The sequence below is a fragment of the Pseudophryne corroboree genome, chromosome 9 (genome assembly GCF_028390025.1).
Source record: "Pseudophryne corroboree isolate aPseCor3 chromosome 9, aPseCor3.hap2, whole genome shotgun sequence".
Classification (NCBI taxonomy): Eukaryota; Metazoa; Chordata; class Amphibia; order Anura; family Myobatrachidae; genus Pseudophryne; species Pseudophryne corroboree.
Genome location: NC_086452.1, coordinates 438,204,633 through 438,221,560, shown reverse-complemented (window position 1 = coordinate 438,221,560; position 16,928 = coordinate 438,204,633). Strand labels below are relative to the sequence as shown.

General features: G+C 41.1%; 1 protein-coding gene and 1 long non-coding RNA gene across 2 annotated transcripts in view; one reads left to right on the top strand and one right to left on the bottom strand.

Annotated features, from left to right (window-relative positions):
* LOC134958453 (uncharacterized) overlaps positions 1–16,928 on the top strand; it is a 43,455-nt gene that overhangs the window by 16,874 nt on the left and 9,653 nt on the right. The window contains exon 2 of the long non-coding RNA XR_010187009.1: positions 9,147–9,230. This is a non-coding gene — a long non-coding RNA (uncharacterized LOC134958453). The remainder of the gene's footprint in view (positions 1–9,146; positions 9,231–16,928) is intronic.
* Positions 4,058–16,928, bottom strand: part of LOC134958452 (interferon-induced very large GTPase 1-like) — a 168,606-nt gene continuing 155,735 nt past the window's right edge. Inside the window, exon 6 of the mRNA XM_063941072.1 lies at positions 4,058–11,428. Coding sequence (XP_063797142.1) covers positions 4,185–11,428 — 7,244 coding nt within the window. The 3' untranslated portion in view covers positions 4,058–4,184. The remainder of the gene's footprint in view (positions 11,429–16,928) is intronic.

Sequence of the window (16,928 nt, the reverse complement as noted above, 5' to 3'; positions counted from 1 at the left end):
CAGATACACATAATGACCACAGTATAGTGCCAGATACACATAATGACTGCAGTATAGTGTAAGATATACATTATGACCCCAGTAGAGTGCCAGATACACATAATGACCCAGTATAGTGCCTGATACACATAATGACCCAAGTAGAGTGCCAGATACACATAATGACCCTAGATGAGTGCCAGATACACATATGCCCCCACAGTGCCAGATACACATACTGCCCCCACAGTGCTGCTCACTGCCACCACCAGGCTTTGCTGCTGCTCCCGCTATTGCTGTGTCTGTGGGCCGGGGAAAGAGCGCAGTATGCACCTCTTCTGCCCCTCAGTCTGACTCTACTCACTGCCACCGTCAGGCTCTGCTGTTGCTCCCACTGCTACTACTGCTGCTCCTGTGTCTTAGGGGAGGAGAGTGTAGCTCGTGCCTCTCCTGCCCCTCAGTCTGGCTCTGATATGCCCCACCCTCACACAAAAGAGGGCATGGCTAAGAATCGGTGGGGCCTACCGGTGATTTCCTGACTGGACCCAAAATGGTGGCACCCATGTACCGGCTCTAGTGGAGAAGATACCTAAAAAATCTGTCCTGCTGGGACAAGTGTGTGATGAACCGCTTGAAAGCGGCAGTATTTGATACAAGAACAGGATCTCTGGTCTGGTGCCGTTATCAGACAAGATGTACCGCTACCAGTTCCTCCCCTGTACTCAACCCAATACACCTGGCCAATGGCTATTAGTAAAAATCTGCAATCATAATTAATCATCAGCACGGATCTTAGATCCAGGGGTCAAGCACCCACAAGAGTTACACCCTCTGACAGTTGGCCCATTCAACAAGGTCCTTTGAGATCTCTAATGATTCTGCTTTGATTTTTATAAGCTAGTCCTGCGCCTTTGGATAAACAGGAAGCAGGGCTTTCCCCTTCCTATGTACTTACCATTTATGCAGGGAAAGAACACCAACCTCACTGCTGCCTGTTTGAATCTGGTGAGTGGGATTGATCTTTAGAGGTGGGACTATTGAAGCTAACTGTCAGATCACATGTACTGTCATTTAAACTTTAGGTACAAACAATTATTATATAGCGATCTAGAGAAGGTCCTATCTCCAAATACATCTTCTGAAAGGCATTTTACTTGCAGCTTCATAAGGAGTGGTATAAAGATACATGCAATCCTTCTTAAAAGTCTAACCAGCGCCAATTATTTTTGCTTTCAATACAGTATATTTCTGTTAATGTTAGGTGAAAAAGAACGCAACTTCCCCTTGCAAAAGTGGCACCTATCCCCAAGTAATGTTAGGTCCCGTCATGGTCTAGCAAGCATGAAGCACAATTCCCTAGATTAATTGGGCTAAAAACGTACGTGTGGGCCCTCTGCCAAGTGCACCCGTCCCAGTCCTATTAACATTGAGGGGTATATTTACTAAAAGTCAATTTGGGTTGAATTTTGGTGGAGGTGTGGTGATTTTGTGTTTCATGGTCTATATCGCACATTTTTGACAGCATTGAAAAAAACTGTCAAAATTCATCTGTTAATAAATGTGTGATTTAGACCATGATGCACAACATTGATAAAAAATCAACCGAACATCGACCAAAAATCTATTAAAATCGACCCAAGTCAACTTCTAGTAAATATATCTTCAGGCTCTTCCTGGCAACCATTGACAGTACTATAAGATAATTTTGTAGAACTACAAGCACCAGCACATGCTGGTAGCCAATAAGTGCTTAGGCATGCTGGGATTTGCCAGGGAATGTTAGACCATAATTGTATAGCCTTGTTGAGAATGATGCTTTTATGGAATTACTCCATGTGCAATATTGTCTCCACCCGAGACTGGAAGCACTCAAGCTAGTTAAAACGGGGCTCTTAAAAATAAATACATTTTATTTCACTTTCATTTCATCTAGGTTGTTGCATATATCTTACGCTTTGAGCACAACTTGATGTCGGAGCATACTTACTGTACATTGTATTTTCCGCTGGACATATCTTATGAATGTGTACACCCATTATGTCTTAAGGTTCATTTGACTAAGGTCTGAGCTATTGATTAAAAAACTATATTAATTTCATGCTTGTTCAGTTTGTCATCAGTTTTGAAGTTATCGAGAATAGAGGAGCCTGTAGCCAATGAAACATTGGCACATACAGTAATAACACAATGTATTTCACTAGGTGGATGGGCTGATGTTGGTGACAAAACCTTGTCCAGTTGTGTGATAATTTTAGTGAGAATACGGCACTTAACAGGGGAAGCATAATAAATTGAAGAGGGGAATGGTGGCAAGTGCTTAGTCACAAACACTGTTAGATAATGGAAGGAGCAGCTTCAGCCAACAAAAGAATAGGGATAAGGCTTTCCAGGTGGAAGAATTGTGCTGGTAATCACACATTATATGAAATTAGATTTATAAATTCAACTTAATTGAATTCATTCTGGAGGATCTGTCATGAGAGCTTCAAATTTAGCATCGAACTCGCTGAAATCACGATGGTTCTGTAATCTCAATACCCAGAATCCTCAATGTGTGAGTTGGTCTAGGTACAGTATTTGGGCCTTTCAGAAACTTGTAACCCCTTGGTTTATCCTGCAATCACATATGATGGTCATTAGAATTTAATGAGGGATGGTGATGGATGGAGTCAGTAAAACATAGAAGAGCAAGTTGTGCTGATCCTCAATACCTGTATGAGATGTTCTGAAATGTAATGTGCTTCTCAACTGCATAAGTAATGAGGGGGACATATGTTAAGAAGAAATTAATATCAAGAAGTTTTTGGCAGGATGAGTTTAGATGGTATTTCCAAAAAATAGTATCAGATCTATTAAGACATACAGTAGTGGACCAACCCATATAGAAATTCATAATACCATAATTTACACCAACAGTACTGTAGAGCTAGTATAATAAAACACGCAATACCAGTGAAATTGACTATTATATATTTGTTTATTATTTATCCATTCTGTTTTAAAACATTACAAAACAAAAAAAAACTAAAATGTTTTTTCCATATGAATTAGACCCTAGTTAAAAGCTATTTTTTTTTTTTTTTTGTTGATCAAATTGAACTGGTCATTGAGAAAGAATATGCATTGCCAGTAATTGTGCTGATTTGGTTATCAAATATCAACAATACGATTTATTACATTATATAGTACTAAGAAAGCTAAAATACATAAAGGCATTAAGAGGGATTTGCGCAACAAATATTTTGAGATACGTTGATTTTAAATGCATTTTATAGTGCTAAATAACTAAATGAAAAAAGAAAAAAGGTCACGTTATGATCAATGATGGAATATGTTTTTATAGACCTAACATTTGTTGTCAATCATTGGCTTTAAGGGGCTAAAACAACAGTCAGAGAATGGCCCAAATGTATTAAGCCTTAACGAGATAAAGTGGAGACTGATAAAGAGGGGAATTCAAATGTTTGAAAAGTCGGTTGGGAGTCTGTTTTTTCCTGTCTATTAGATAGGGAAAAAACAAACACCCAACTGACTTTTCAAACATTTGAATTCCCCCCAAAGAGGGATAAAGTACCAGCCAATCAGCTCCTAACTGCTATGTCACAAGCTGTGTTTGAAAAATGACAGTTAAGCCCAGTACAGACGAGATTTCTCCCAGAGATGTGTGCTGAGCGAGGTGGGGGGAAGGGGGAACGCTCATTTCACCCAGCGGTGAAATGAGCGATGACATTAGATTGTGCCTGCATGATTGTGCCTGCATGAAGATTAAGGGAGATATTCAATTGCTTGAAAAGTCAGTTGGGTGTCTGTGTTTTCCTATCAAATAGACAGGGGAAAAAAGACACCCAACCGACTTTTCAAACATTTGAATTCCCCCCTTAATCTTCTCCAGTCAATTGCTGTCCAATTCAGTGTTCTATAGTATATCTGCAGTAACTCATGGCTTACATCCACAATGCATGTAAGATAACACTAATCATGGAACATCTTTTGTTTTTATTTACTTTTATATCAAGTATATTTAGTCTAATATGCCAATTAATCCCCCCCCCCCCTCCCTCCCCATAATTATCTCAGTTTTACACTAGGGGTGAAAATTCATCTTTTAAGCTCATTATAAGATACTGTACATGTAGGCTAAACCCTGCAGGCTCTTTTCAGTTTTTAAAATGCAATGAGCCAATCTAATAAATTTTCTTAGTTATTTACATTTGTTTGTCTAACTCCAGAATGACATCTTGCTTCTCTATACTCTTCCACTGTGAGGGAATAGTTCCCTTATCTGTAAATCGCAACTTATAATGTTTTTCTAAATCAGACTGGAAGTGGCAGATCACCCATTTCCAGTATGATAATGAAGAGTTGTCTGGAGTAATAGACCAGTCACTGTGAGGAGGTCCAGCATCACTGTAGGTTTTGAAGAGAATGTGCTTGTCATCAGACTCATCACTAAGATAAAAATGTATATCAGTGGATACAAGAGTGGAACATATATCTATTGCAAAGTGATCTGTTTTGCGCCAGTGACCACCTTCAATAGCTCGAGGACGATGGAACTTCACACTGTGCTTTCCATCATGTCCAGCAATAGTATTCGTACAGACTGCACCACAAAAGGGACACTTTTTCCAGCACCCCTGAAACCCCCTAAAGAGTATTTCAAGAATCTTTTCTTTCATATTGAGCAGATCACACTTGGAAAAGTCATGTTTTAGGTCTTTCTCCACAATTTCCATAGCCTTTGTCATCGCCTCTTTTAGAAAATCTATATCTGTTATGTTCTGATATTTCACACTTTTGAGGTCAGCACTGGACAGATTCACCTCACTTCCGAGCCCTGAGCAGAAAGCATCCAGCCAAGAGCTGACATCGCCACGTCTGTCTGTGACCATTACAGTGGACGTATCTATAGCCTTTATTATAATGTTTCTGAAGTGATCTACATTAATGTGTAAGTTGACAGATATCTTGGTCTTGTTATCATAATATTGGTCAATACATTCCCCAATAAAGGCTCGAACTGCTGATTTAGGATCATTTATATAATTCATATAATCCTGGAAGTTCTCTTTCTCTGCCAGTGACTTAAGTAGACAGAACTCCAGTTTTGATCGGTTCCCATTCAGAGCAGGGTAGTTACTTCTCATGTCACCAGATAATTGGATTGCAGACTTCTCATACACTCCTTGTTGGACGGAGTCTTTAATTGTGTTACACAGGTAGTCAGCCAGTGATGCGATTTGTATCGTTCCTTCACAAGAGATTTTGAAACTCTGCCAGAATTGTTCTCTTTTACTTTGTAGATAGGCAAGAGGATCATTGGCTTTTCTAAATGCATCATTAATCTGGATAAATCTGCGGGCAGCCTTTTGGCACAAGAACAGAGACACATACAGAGTGTATTCACGTTTATATTTAAACTTACTGCCTAACATTGAGGTTACTTCTGTGTTTAGGATGTTTAGAATTTCATGAAAGTAAATAAGCTGATAATCCATTATTTGCGGCAGTTTTTGACCTATATATTCAGATATTCGCTTGTGTAGAGCACGGGTGACACTTACTATTTTTTTCTGGTCTGGAGCTGAAAGGTTTTCATCCAACATAAAAATCTTGCTTTTAGTTGAAATGTAATTAGAGAACTCCTTAACTAAGTTTGTCCACTTATAAGAATTTCTGATTGTATCAGCTAGATCGGTCTCTTGCTTGAAGCGTTCTAGAAAAACATTTTCTAAATGCTGTTTGATTGGCGGGGGTTCAGTAGTCCGCATTTCCGCAGCTGCTCCGCTAATGCACATATTCCACATTTTATTGAATTTTTCCAGCAAGTCTTCATCATTTAAGATTTTTCCTCTTAAGGTCAGGGCCATTTTTCTGCTTTCTGCAAGCATTTGTTCCTCATATTTGTCTTTTATCTTATTTATTTTTCTATTGTCCTTTTTTAAAGTAATTAGTTCATCTGCTTTTTTCCTTATCTCTACTATAAGGTCATCTTTAATAGTAGCGAGCCTCTGTTCTGTGTTCACTTTCCATTGAGCTAGTATGTCTCTATCTTTTTCATCATTAAAAAATATCTTTAAATCTTCCATGATTGTGTTGTATTTTTGGGGAAACTCCTTATTTAGAAACATTACATCTACAGATTTTATTTTATCATTGTGAATCTGGTTATTGATTTTGTTTTGAAGTGTCAGCATGTGTTCTCTCAGTGTCCATGCCCATTGGCTGTATTTCACTTCCAGTTTGTTGTAAGCTGCAATCTCAAGAGAATTCTTGAAGCTGAAAACAAAATTCTCATTAAGCAATGCGTTCCACAGGTCGTTAACACGTGTTTTGAACATTGAAATACTTAAAATATTGTGTTGTGCTTCCTGTTTTGCAGAGTCGAGTATGACCTGTCTTAGTGTTTGCACATTTTGGCTGTAACTTGGGTTTGGAGGAGCCATTGGTGGGTCCCCTGCCCAGAGGTGGGCAAAGTAGTGAATATGAGTGTTTACATCAAATTTAATGACATCATTAAAACAGGTTACATCACATTGCTCTTGCTGTGCAGCACACAATGTCATCTCATCCAGTTTTTCCTGTAGTTTTCTTCGGCCCTCCATATTTTTCTCTTTGGCTGTGATTTCTCCGACATTTTGATGAACAAATAGACAGCTGGGTTGTAGATTCACTCTTTTCATTCTCAGAAATGCTTGGACAGCAATCTGTAGGATGTCTTGCATTTCAGAGGGATTCTCCCCAAAAATGTTGATGACTGTAAGATTACCCAGGCCAATTACAAATGTGGCCAATTCATTGTCATGATTAAGTGCATTTTTGTTTGACAGCTCCACAGCTCTTAACCCCTCAGTATCTACAACAAGAACATAGTCAAAGGTCATCTCATGTCTTAGTTCTTCATCTACCTCTATAAGCTGCATAAATGCTCCTCTAGTACATCTCCCGGCACTTACAGCAAACTGCAGCCCAAACATAGCATTGAGTAATGTGGATTTACCTGTACTTTGTATACCCAGTACAGAGAGGACATAAAGCTTTTTGTCTCCAAGTATTTTTATCAGTTCATCCAGAATAGACTGAATCCACCTCAGTGGCACATGGGCAGCATCTCCATCCATCAACTCAACCGGATACCCCGAGACCATGAGATTAGCCACAATTTTTGGCATATGTGAAAAACTTTTTACTTTGGAGATGGTTTCTAATGCCTCATATATTTGGCCAAGTTCTCTAAGAATGTGTTCAAGCCCAAATGTTGACATATTGATCTTCATTGATAGTTTTTCTAAATCTTTCCTCATTTTTTCTATAGTTGTTTTATTTTTACCTTTTTGCTTTTCCTTCTCTACATTTGACCACACATTGTGGTACTCCTGGTATAGCACTGAAAGAGTGTTTGAAGATAAGTCATCCAAATACATTTTAACCCACTGGAGAAAATACACCTTTGAGAATTCAACATTTGAGTGAAGTGTCTGTAGAAAAGATCTCATGAAGTCATTGAGAGGAAAAGCTTTATTTACTTGTTCATTTCTTAATTTATGTTTTTGAGATTCGATATCACTTCGTTGTTGCTCAATACTCTTGTTATTTTTTTTTTTGAGTCGGTTCAGTTCTTTGTCTTTCATGCACCACATGTGCCAGAGATCACCCTGGGAAGGAAAAAATTCATTCTTCATATCTGATACATTGTTTTTTTTTAATATGGAGATAAGAACCTCAGCTTGCTCTCTGCCTTGCTGGCATTGTTCTTTGTATTCATCAACCATAAATCCATGATCTTTGGCAATGCTGCCACATTTGTTAAGGGAGTACCTTAGGTGTAAAGTATGTAATAATGACTGTATCGTGGTTGTTACTTCTTCTAACAATTCTGCTTCATTTCTATTTTTTATACCTATTTTCTTCCTCAATCGCGGTGTAGGTTGACTATGTTCTTTGTCTGCAAGTAAACCGATTAATGGTATGGAGGAATTCCATAATTGTTCTAGCACTTCTTTTCCCTTTGCATCTTTTGCATCTGAATCAGTGAACATTACTACAAGGACAGATGAAATTTGTTTCAAGAATTTTACCTGTTGATCATGGTCTCTGGCATCCCCATGAAGATTAGTGAATGCGATACAGTCATCAAAGGCATCATCCTCCTTCCCACCTGGACAATACCAGGCAATCTCTGTGACACCGTTCATCAGCACAGAGTTCTTGGTGCTTCCTTTACAGTGGCGATGGTAGAAGATGTCATGTTTTTGTCTACTCATCAGCCAATTGATTATCTGGGATTTAGAGGATGTAGATGGGCCAAGACGAATAAAGGATACAATGGGAATTTCTGTTTCCTTAACAAATCTGTCATTAGATTTATAATTTTCTTTGTTTTCAGTACTTTTAGATTTCCACTTCTTTTTAACTTCTTGAAATGACCAAAGTGGGAACTCAATAGAATTTGTGTTGGGATTAGTTACCAAAAGTGGTACAGCAAACTGACAAAGTGATAGTTTTGTGTACATATATTGTCTCATAAAATCATTAGCACAATGAAAAATGGCCATCTGGACATCCATAGGGTGGATTGTTTGTTTATTACTCATCCTCTGATTTTTAAAATCTTCACTAAAGTCACCAAGAAAATCTTCAAAAGTATCTTCACATGTGTCCATGTTATTATCTTCGTTGCTGTTTTTTTCCTGAATGGGATCACCTTTGAATCTACATTGTACATATCGTGCGCGATAATCCAACATAAGCAATTTTTGCAAAAAGTGGAAAGCAAGTTGTTTTTCTACCAAAATCTGTGTTTCAGAGAGGGAAGATCTACAGATCTTATGAAAATCACCAGTCTTCATTTTTTGTGGATAATACTTGTCAAGGTCCAGTCTCCTTAGTAATTGCAAAAATTGTGTATTTATGTTGTTGCATTCCATTTCTACATCATTTGTCATATATGTTACTTCTTCTTGGCACACATTATTAAGTTCATTAGCAATTTCATCTGTTTTTAATTCTTTTATTATGTGTCCGTAGCTAAATGCTCTCAGTTCAGCTTCCATTTTACTCCAATCACAATATTCTGAATGATTTTCAAATATCTCATTGACATTGGGTGAAAGACAGCCTGCCAGGTGTTTTTTCATAAAATGTAAACGTTTTCTTTTTTGTTCCAGGGAGATTTCTTTATATTGACCCACAGATGTCAAACCTGTGTACAGGACGAATGCTTGAGCCCGCTGAGCACATTGACTTCTGAGGTTTGTGTACTCCTCATAGGCTTCTTGCATCTGATTTTCCAGAAACTTAATGTCATTATATTCTAAAAGGTCCCGGAAGTTGTTATTTTCAATACAATACCCAGAGTTATTTGCAATGCAGAGAAAAAGTAATTCTGTGTCAGTTTGTTTTATGTTCCTCATAGTTCTCAGGAAGGAATACAGTGAGAGACTGATGGATACTGTAGCTTTAACCTTTGCCTGTTGGTGTTCTTCTGTGGAGGTCTTCATGGTGACACTAGCAGGTAGAACATCTTCCATTGAACTCTGAAAAACATCAATGAGGTCCTTAAAATTAGTCACAGAAATGTGATCTAGTTCATCCTTCTCAGAGTCAAAAATCCATCTCATAATAAATGAGGCATTGGGGAAATTATCAACAGAATAAATATGAGGCTCGATCAGCTGTTGCAATATAACTTTTATGAGATATGTGTCTTGTTCAGAACTATCTTTGTATTTCTTAACAACATTCACTAAATATTCTTGTAGTCCTTTATCTGAAAGACATAAAGTCACCCAAGCACTATAACTTCCTGTGGTTTCATTGAGTGTCTGTTTAAAGTCAATCAGCTTCTGTAAATGTTCTTTGGAATTATCAACATTCCAGGATTTCACACCTTGCAAAAACAGTTTTGTTTTTTTCACCTCAGTTACTAGATGTTCTCCTACCATCATTTCAGAGCTGAGACCAGTCACTGATGTGTAATGATTAATTAGGCAGGAAGCAAGCTTGAAACTATCTTTGAACTCATTCTTGTGATTGTCTATGATAATCTTCCATATAGGTATCAGCTGAAATCCTCGATCTATGACACTCCAGGTTTTGCTGCTGCATACAAGTCCTGATTTCCAGTGGGATAGAGAATCAGCTTCTGGTGGACCCCCTGTTTTGGTCACAGAAAGCTGAATATTTTTCTGAAATGTTGATATTTTAGGTCTGTTCACAATACCCTGTGTATTTGTTTTTGAAAGGCCAATGTCTCCTCCACTTCCTGCATAACTAACACCCATGTACACGTTTAGTGCCTCAGATGTCATTTGTTTTGCTTCTTGCAACTGACTGGTAGAAATTCCTTGCATGGAAGCTTTCCACCAGTATATTCCCCCAAAGTGTATGGGACCAAGGTTGGCATGTGAGCCAAATTTCTGGAAAAATTCAGCACATCTTGCTGCTAAAATCTGTTCATTTGTGTTTATGTCAATTAAGGTTTCAATGTCTTTTAGTGCATTTAGTGCAGCCTGGGAAAGTCTGAGCTGGTTCGTTGTAAAGTAACAGGAAGCTAGAGGGATGTAGTTATATCTGATTGTACACACATAAGTCTGCTCACTGGATTCTTTTCTAAATTTGTAAGATTCTGAAGAGTTTCTGGAACCAATACTGATGTTTAGACCAAACCCCATAAAGCCAATACTAATTGAACTATTTAAACTTAACCCAATCTTTTCAACACATTTTTGAAATTTTGATTCCTCTTCATGAGATGTAAATTCCTTTTCCTGCAAAACTGGTTTTTGCTCTGGTCCAACAAGATTGAAACCTTCTGAGACACAGAGAAGTGGTTCATACTTCCTAAACACATCTTCAATGCTTTTTGTTTGGAAAATTCCCTCAAGTGCCAGCCCTCCAGAAGCATATTTAATGAGGTCTTCCTCACATAAGTTCTCTCTCTTTAGATATGATTCCTCTCTGAGCTTAATTTGATTTTCAAAGTAATCTACCAGATCCACTAATGGTTTTTCAGAAGGTGCTGAGCATTCAGTTGGTATCTCCAGAGCTTTCCACATTTCTTCTTCACTGTGCTTGACAATCTCATCTTGTCGACTTTTCCCTTCAGAGCTCAACTCTTTTAACGTCATAAGTATCTTAGCAGCTTGTTCAGTTTTATTTTTCAGTGACTGACATCGCTTCTCTTGTGCTTCTGCAATCTGTACACTGCTGTCTGGTATGTTAAATAGTTTATGCAATGCTCTTTTTTCCCAGGGGTATCTGATGTTATCCTCTAGTATTGAACAGTCCTCAGCCTTTATATACTGTAATGACTGAATATTTCTAATGCCTAGTTTTTCTAGTAGCACTTGGCGCCATTTCTCAGGATTCAAGCCAGTTTCTGTGAGTTTGATGACAAGCTCTTTAGTACCAGAACTTTCATCTGGTTCTTGAAGTTCTTCTGACATTTCTGTTAAAGAATTAAAAGAAAATTATTAATAATTGAACTGAACCTTGTTGTGATTATTTTATGAATCAATCACAAGATATTAGACCTCATGCAACTCTTTGTGTGTATCAATTGTATGGTGACCTGCAGTTGACCTGTTAGGTATATTAGGTTATAGGCCCTACACACTGGCCGATACCAGTGAAAGATATGAATGAGATATCGTTCATATCTTTCAGTGTGTAGGCACCAACGATGAACAATGTGCGGCCCAGCGCTTGTTCATCGTTAGTTCCATGTCATTTATACATGCCGGCCAATATGGACAATCTCGTCCATATAAGCATGCATTACTATGGGGCCGGGTGACGGGGGGATTGAAGAAACTTCACTTCCCCCATTACCACCCCCCCGCCCGACTACCGTATCGGCCGATGGACACCTCGGCGGCACATTGCTAGATGTGTAGGGCCCATAAGACTCACTACAACTATATCATTCTCCCTTCTGACCTGTTTAGAGATCACATCACAGACCCTACTCCTCTATCAAAGACTCCCCCCACCACCACGACCGCCACTAAAAGAATGGTGTGTTGACAAGCAAGATCATACCTAATTTGCATTAACACACAAAGCCAATGAAGGGGTTCTGTGACCGCATATAATGCCAGGTATTACTCTGAATTGTGTACAAATCTTGGAAGCCAAATTGACATGGGGAATTGTCCCGATCTTCTTATGTAACATAGTAACATAGTATCTGAGGTTGAAAAAAGACAATTGTCCATCGAGTTCAACCTATTAGTGGTCTCCTATGCATGATGATTTGTCTAAAATTTTGACTGATGCTGATGTCAGCCGTTGCATTTTATCTCTTTTTATAGTAACTATAGTGCGTTACTATGCACCATAACCCTGGATATCCTCTGCCTGTCTTCCAATAAAACATATTCATGTGAGACTTTTTCTATTTTAGACCTTTTGTTTATACTGCGCTTGTGTATATATCAGCAGCTTCAATAAAATATAGTCAATTTAATTATATAAAAAAGAAGCGCTTATCAGTTAATGAACGCTCATACCTGTAATAGAAAATAGTTAAAACTAATGTATACAGCTCCTTTGAGAAATAGTTGACAATGGAGGTAATTGATATATTTATATTTAAGGATGGGTTCTGTTGTGTGGTCCGGGTTTGATGGTTTTAAGTAGGTACTCCCCCCACCCCCTCCCGCACAAGTACAAAAGCATTGCACTGCGGCACCGGTGCATGTGCAGTTCAGACCTGATTGGCTGCCATGCGAAAACGCACAGCAACGATCAGGTCTGCATTAGGCCCATTGTACTATATTTCTTGGCATGACACAGTATCAGGGCAAGTCCCTGTTCCTTCATCACTAGCAGGCTGGACAACATGAAAATCGCAAGCTTGAGTTTCTTCCTTGTTCCACCTGCTATGCTACCTATATACATCTCTGCTACAAGAATTAGTTTACTTGTTCTGCTTAAGGATAACAGTATTCAAGTATCTTTCTCTTTGTGGGGCCTACTTATCAAGTGAAGTGGCTGTTTGTTAATGTCTAACGCCGGATATATGACAGATATCTCTTGTACTTGGCACAAATCACAGCTTACCACCATCTGCATACATACTTTGCAACAGTGCAATGTAAGAAACTCTCAAAACCAAACCTACAAATAAATTGATAGTGGGGGTAATTCAGACTGCATCAGTGCAGCAGCAGCGATCGTAGTGTGAATTACTTTGTGGAGTGCGCAGCGGCCGCACTGTGCATGCGCACCCTGGGAGCCCAGTGAGATGCTATCAGCATCTCAGGGCTGCGATCGCCTCTGCCTGATTAACAGGCAGAGGCGGTTGCGGGACGGGGCGTGCCGACATTAGAACGCTGTTGGTGGGGCGTGGTCCAGACAACGGAGGTGTGTCCGGACTGTTGGGGGGGGGGGGGGGGGGCGGGCCGCGGTGGCTGCGTGACGTCACACGCAGCTGCTGTGACATGGGCCGCGGTGAGTAGCGACCTGCCAGTGCGCCCACATGTCTGTGAAACTGATTGTATACGATCATACCTGAATTAGGCCCAGTGTTAGCTGTGAATTTACTTAGGGGTGAAGCTAGGCTGTCTGTCACCTGGGGCAAAGGCTCAGCTTGGGCCACCACCCCCCCCCCCCTGGGACAAACCCCCCGCCCCATACACACTCCCTTAGTATTTTACTACGAAAGTCCAGATTCGAAAATTGGATTTTAAGTACCTACCAGTAAATCAGTTTCTCGTAGTCCATAGAGGATGCTGGGGTCCATATTAGTACCATGGGGTATAGATGAGTTCACTAGGAGCCACTGGCACTTTAAGAGTTTGAGAGTGTGGGATGGCTCCTCCCTCTATGCCCCTCCTACCACACTCAGTCTAGAAACTGTGCTAAAGGAGACGGACATCTTCGAGAGAAAGATTTTACACAGATAGTGGCGAGATTCATACCAGCTCACACACAAGGCAAACCAAGCTAACTAGCTTGAAACATCAGCAACGGCTGAACAATATTACTTACCAAGTAACAAAACAGTACTTACCAAGAACTAAGCAGTACTGAACTAAGTAACCACTGCAGGATCACGAAGCGCTGGGTGGGAAATCCTCTACGGACTACGAGAAAAGGATTTACCGGTAGGTAATTAAAATCCTATTTTCTCGTACGTCCTAGAGGATGCTGGGGTCCATATTAGTACCATGGGGATGTACCAAAGCTCCCAGAACGGGAGGGAGAGTGCGCAGGCTCCGGCAGAACTGCTTGACCAATCTTGAGGTCCTCAGAGGCCAAAGTATCAAACTTGTAAAACTTAGCAAACGTATTCGACCCAGACCAATTAGCCACTCGGCAAAGCTGCAAAGGAAGAACCCACCTTACGAGTAGAGTGGGCCTTAACAGATTTTGGACACGGCAATCCTGCCGTAGAATATGCATGCTGGATAGTGAACCTGATCCAGCGAGAAATCGTCTGCTTAGAATCAGGACACCCAATTTTCTTGGGATCATACAGGACAAACAGAGAGTCCGATTTTCTGTGACAAGCAGTCCTCTTCACATAGATCTTCAAGCCCTCACAACATCCAAAGACTTTGAAGCAATTGAGGAGTCAGTAGCCACTGGCACCACAATAGGTTGGTTGACATGAAAAGCAGACACAACCTTTGGAAGGAACTGTTGACGCGTCCTGAGTAATGCCCTATCTTCATGGAAGACCAAATAGGGACTTTTTCAGGACAAAGCCCCCAATTCCGACACACATCACGCAGAAGCCAAGGCCAACAATGTGCCAGCCTTCCACGTGAGAAACTTGACCTAAGCCTCCTGTAAAGGCTCAAACCAATCCGATTGCAGGAAATGCAACACCACGTCAAGATCCCGGGGTGCCGTCGGCGCCACAAAGGGAGGCTGGATGTGCAGAACCCATTTCAAAAAGGTCTGAACCTCATGGAGAGCAGCCAATTGTTTCTGGAAGACAATGGATAAAGCCGAAATCTGGACCTTGAGGGATCCCAATCTCAGGCCTATATCCACACTTGCCTGCAGGAATAGGAGAAACCATCCAAGTTGAAACTCCACCGCAGGAAACTTCTTGGATTCACACCAAGACACATACTGTACTTTCTCTGACGTCCTAGTGGATGCTGGGAACTCCGTAAGGACCATGGGGAATAGCGGCTCCGCAGGAGACTGGGCACAAAAGTAAAAGCTTTAGGACTACCTGGTGTGCACTGGCTCCTCCCCCTATGACCCTCCTCCAAGCCTCAGTTAGATTTTTGTGCCCGAACGAGAAGGGTGCATACTAGGTGGCTCTCCTGAGCTGCTTAGAGTAAAAGTTTAAGTTAGGTTTTTTATTTTCAGTGAGTCCTGCTGGCAACAGGCTCACTGCATCGAGGGACTAAGGGGAGAAGAAGCGAACTCACCTGCGTGCAGAGTGGATTTGGCTTCTTAGGCTACTGGACATTAGCTCCAGAGGGACCGATCACAGGCCCAGCCATGGATGGGTCCCAGAGCCGCGCCGCCGGCCCCCTTACAGAGCCAGAAGACAGAAGAGTCCGGGAAATCGGCGGCAGAAAACGTCCTGTCTTCAATAAGGTAGCGCACAGCACCGCAGCTGTGCGCCATTGCTCTCAGCACACTTCACACTCCGGTCACTGAGGGTGCAGGGCGCTGGGGGGGGGGGCGCCCTGAGACGCAATAAAAACACCTTAGATGGCAAAAAATACATCACATATAGCTCCTGTGCTATATGAATGCATTTAACCCCTGCCAGTTTTTCCTTAAAAAAGCGGGAGAAATGCCACCGAGAAGGGGGCGGAGCCTATCTCCTCAGCACACAAGCGCCATTTTCCCTCACAACTCCGCTGGAAGGACGTCTCCCTGACTCTCCCCTGCAGTCCTGCACTACAGAAACAGGGTAAAACAAGAGAGGGGGGGGGCACTAATTTGGCAGATTAATCAATACAGCAGCTATATAAGGGAAATACACTTATATAAGGTTATCCCTGTATATATATAGCGCTCTGGTGTGTGCTGGCAAACTCTCCCTCTGTCTCCCCAAAGGGCTAGTGGGGTCCTGTCCTCTATCAGAGCATTCCCTGTGTGTGTGCTGTGTGTCGGTACGTTTGTGTCGACATGTATGAGGAGGAAAATGGTATGGAGGCGGAGCAATTGCCTGTAATAGTGATGTCACCCCCTAGGGAGTCGACACCTGACTGGATGGTCTTATGGAAGGAATTACGTGATAGCGTCAGCACTTTACAAAAGACTGTTGACGACATGAGACAGCCGGAAAATCAGTTAGTACCTGTCCAGGCGTCTCAAACACCGTCAGGGGCTCTAACGCGTCCTTTACCTCAGATGGTCGACACAGACCCAGACACGGACACTGACTCCAGTGTCGACGGTGAGGAAACAAACGTGATTTCCAGTAGGGCCACACGTTACATGATCACGGCAATGAAGGAGGTTTTGAACCTTTCTGATACTACAAGTACCACAAAAAAGGGTATTATGTGGGGTGTGAAAAAACTACCCGTAGTTTTTCCTGAATCAGATGAATTAAATGAGGTGTGTGATGAAGCGTGGGTTTCCCCCGATAAAAAACTGCTAATTTCTAAAAAATTATTGGCATTATACCCTTTCCCGCCAGAGGTTAGGGCGCGTTGGGAAACACCCCCTAGGGTAGATAAGGCGCTCACACGCTTATCAAAACAAGTGGCGTTACCGTCTCCTGATATGGCCGCCCTAAAGGAGCCAGCTGATAGGAAGCTGGAAAATATCCTAAAAAGTATATACACACATACTGGTGTTATACTGCGACCAGCAATCGCCTCAGCCTGGATGTGCAGTGCTGGGGTGGCTTGGTCGGATTCCCTGACTGAAAATATTGATACCCTGGACAGGGACAGTATATTATTGACTATAGAGCATTTAAAGGATGCATTTCTATATATGCGAGATGCACAGAGGGATAT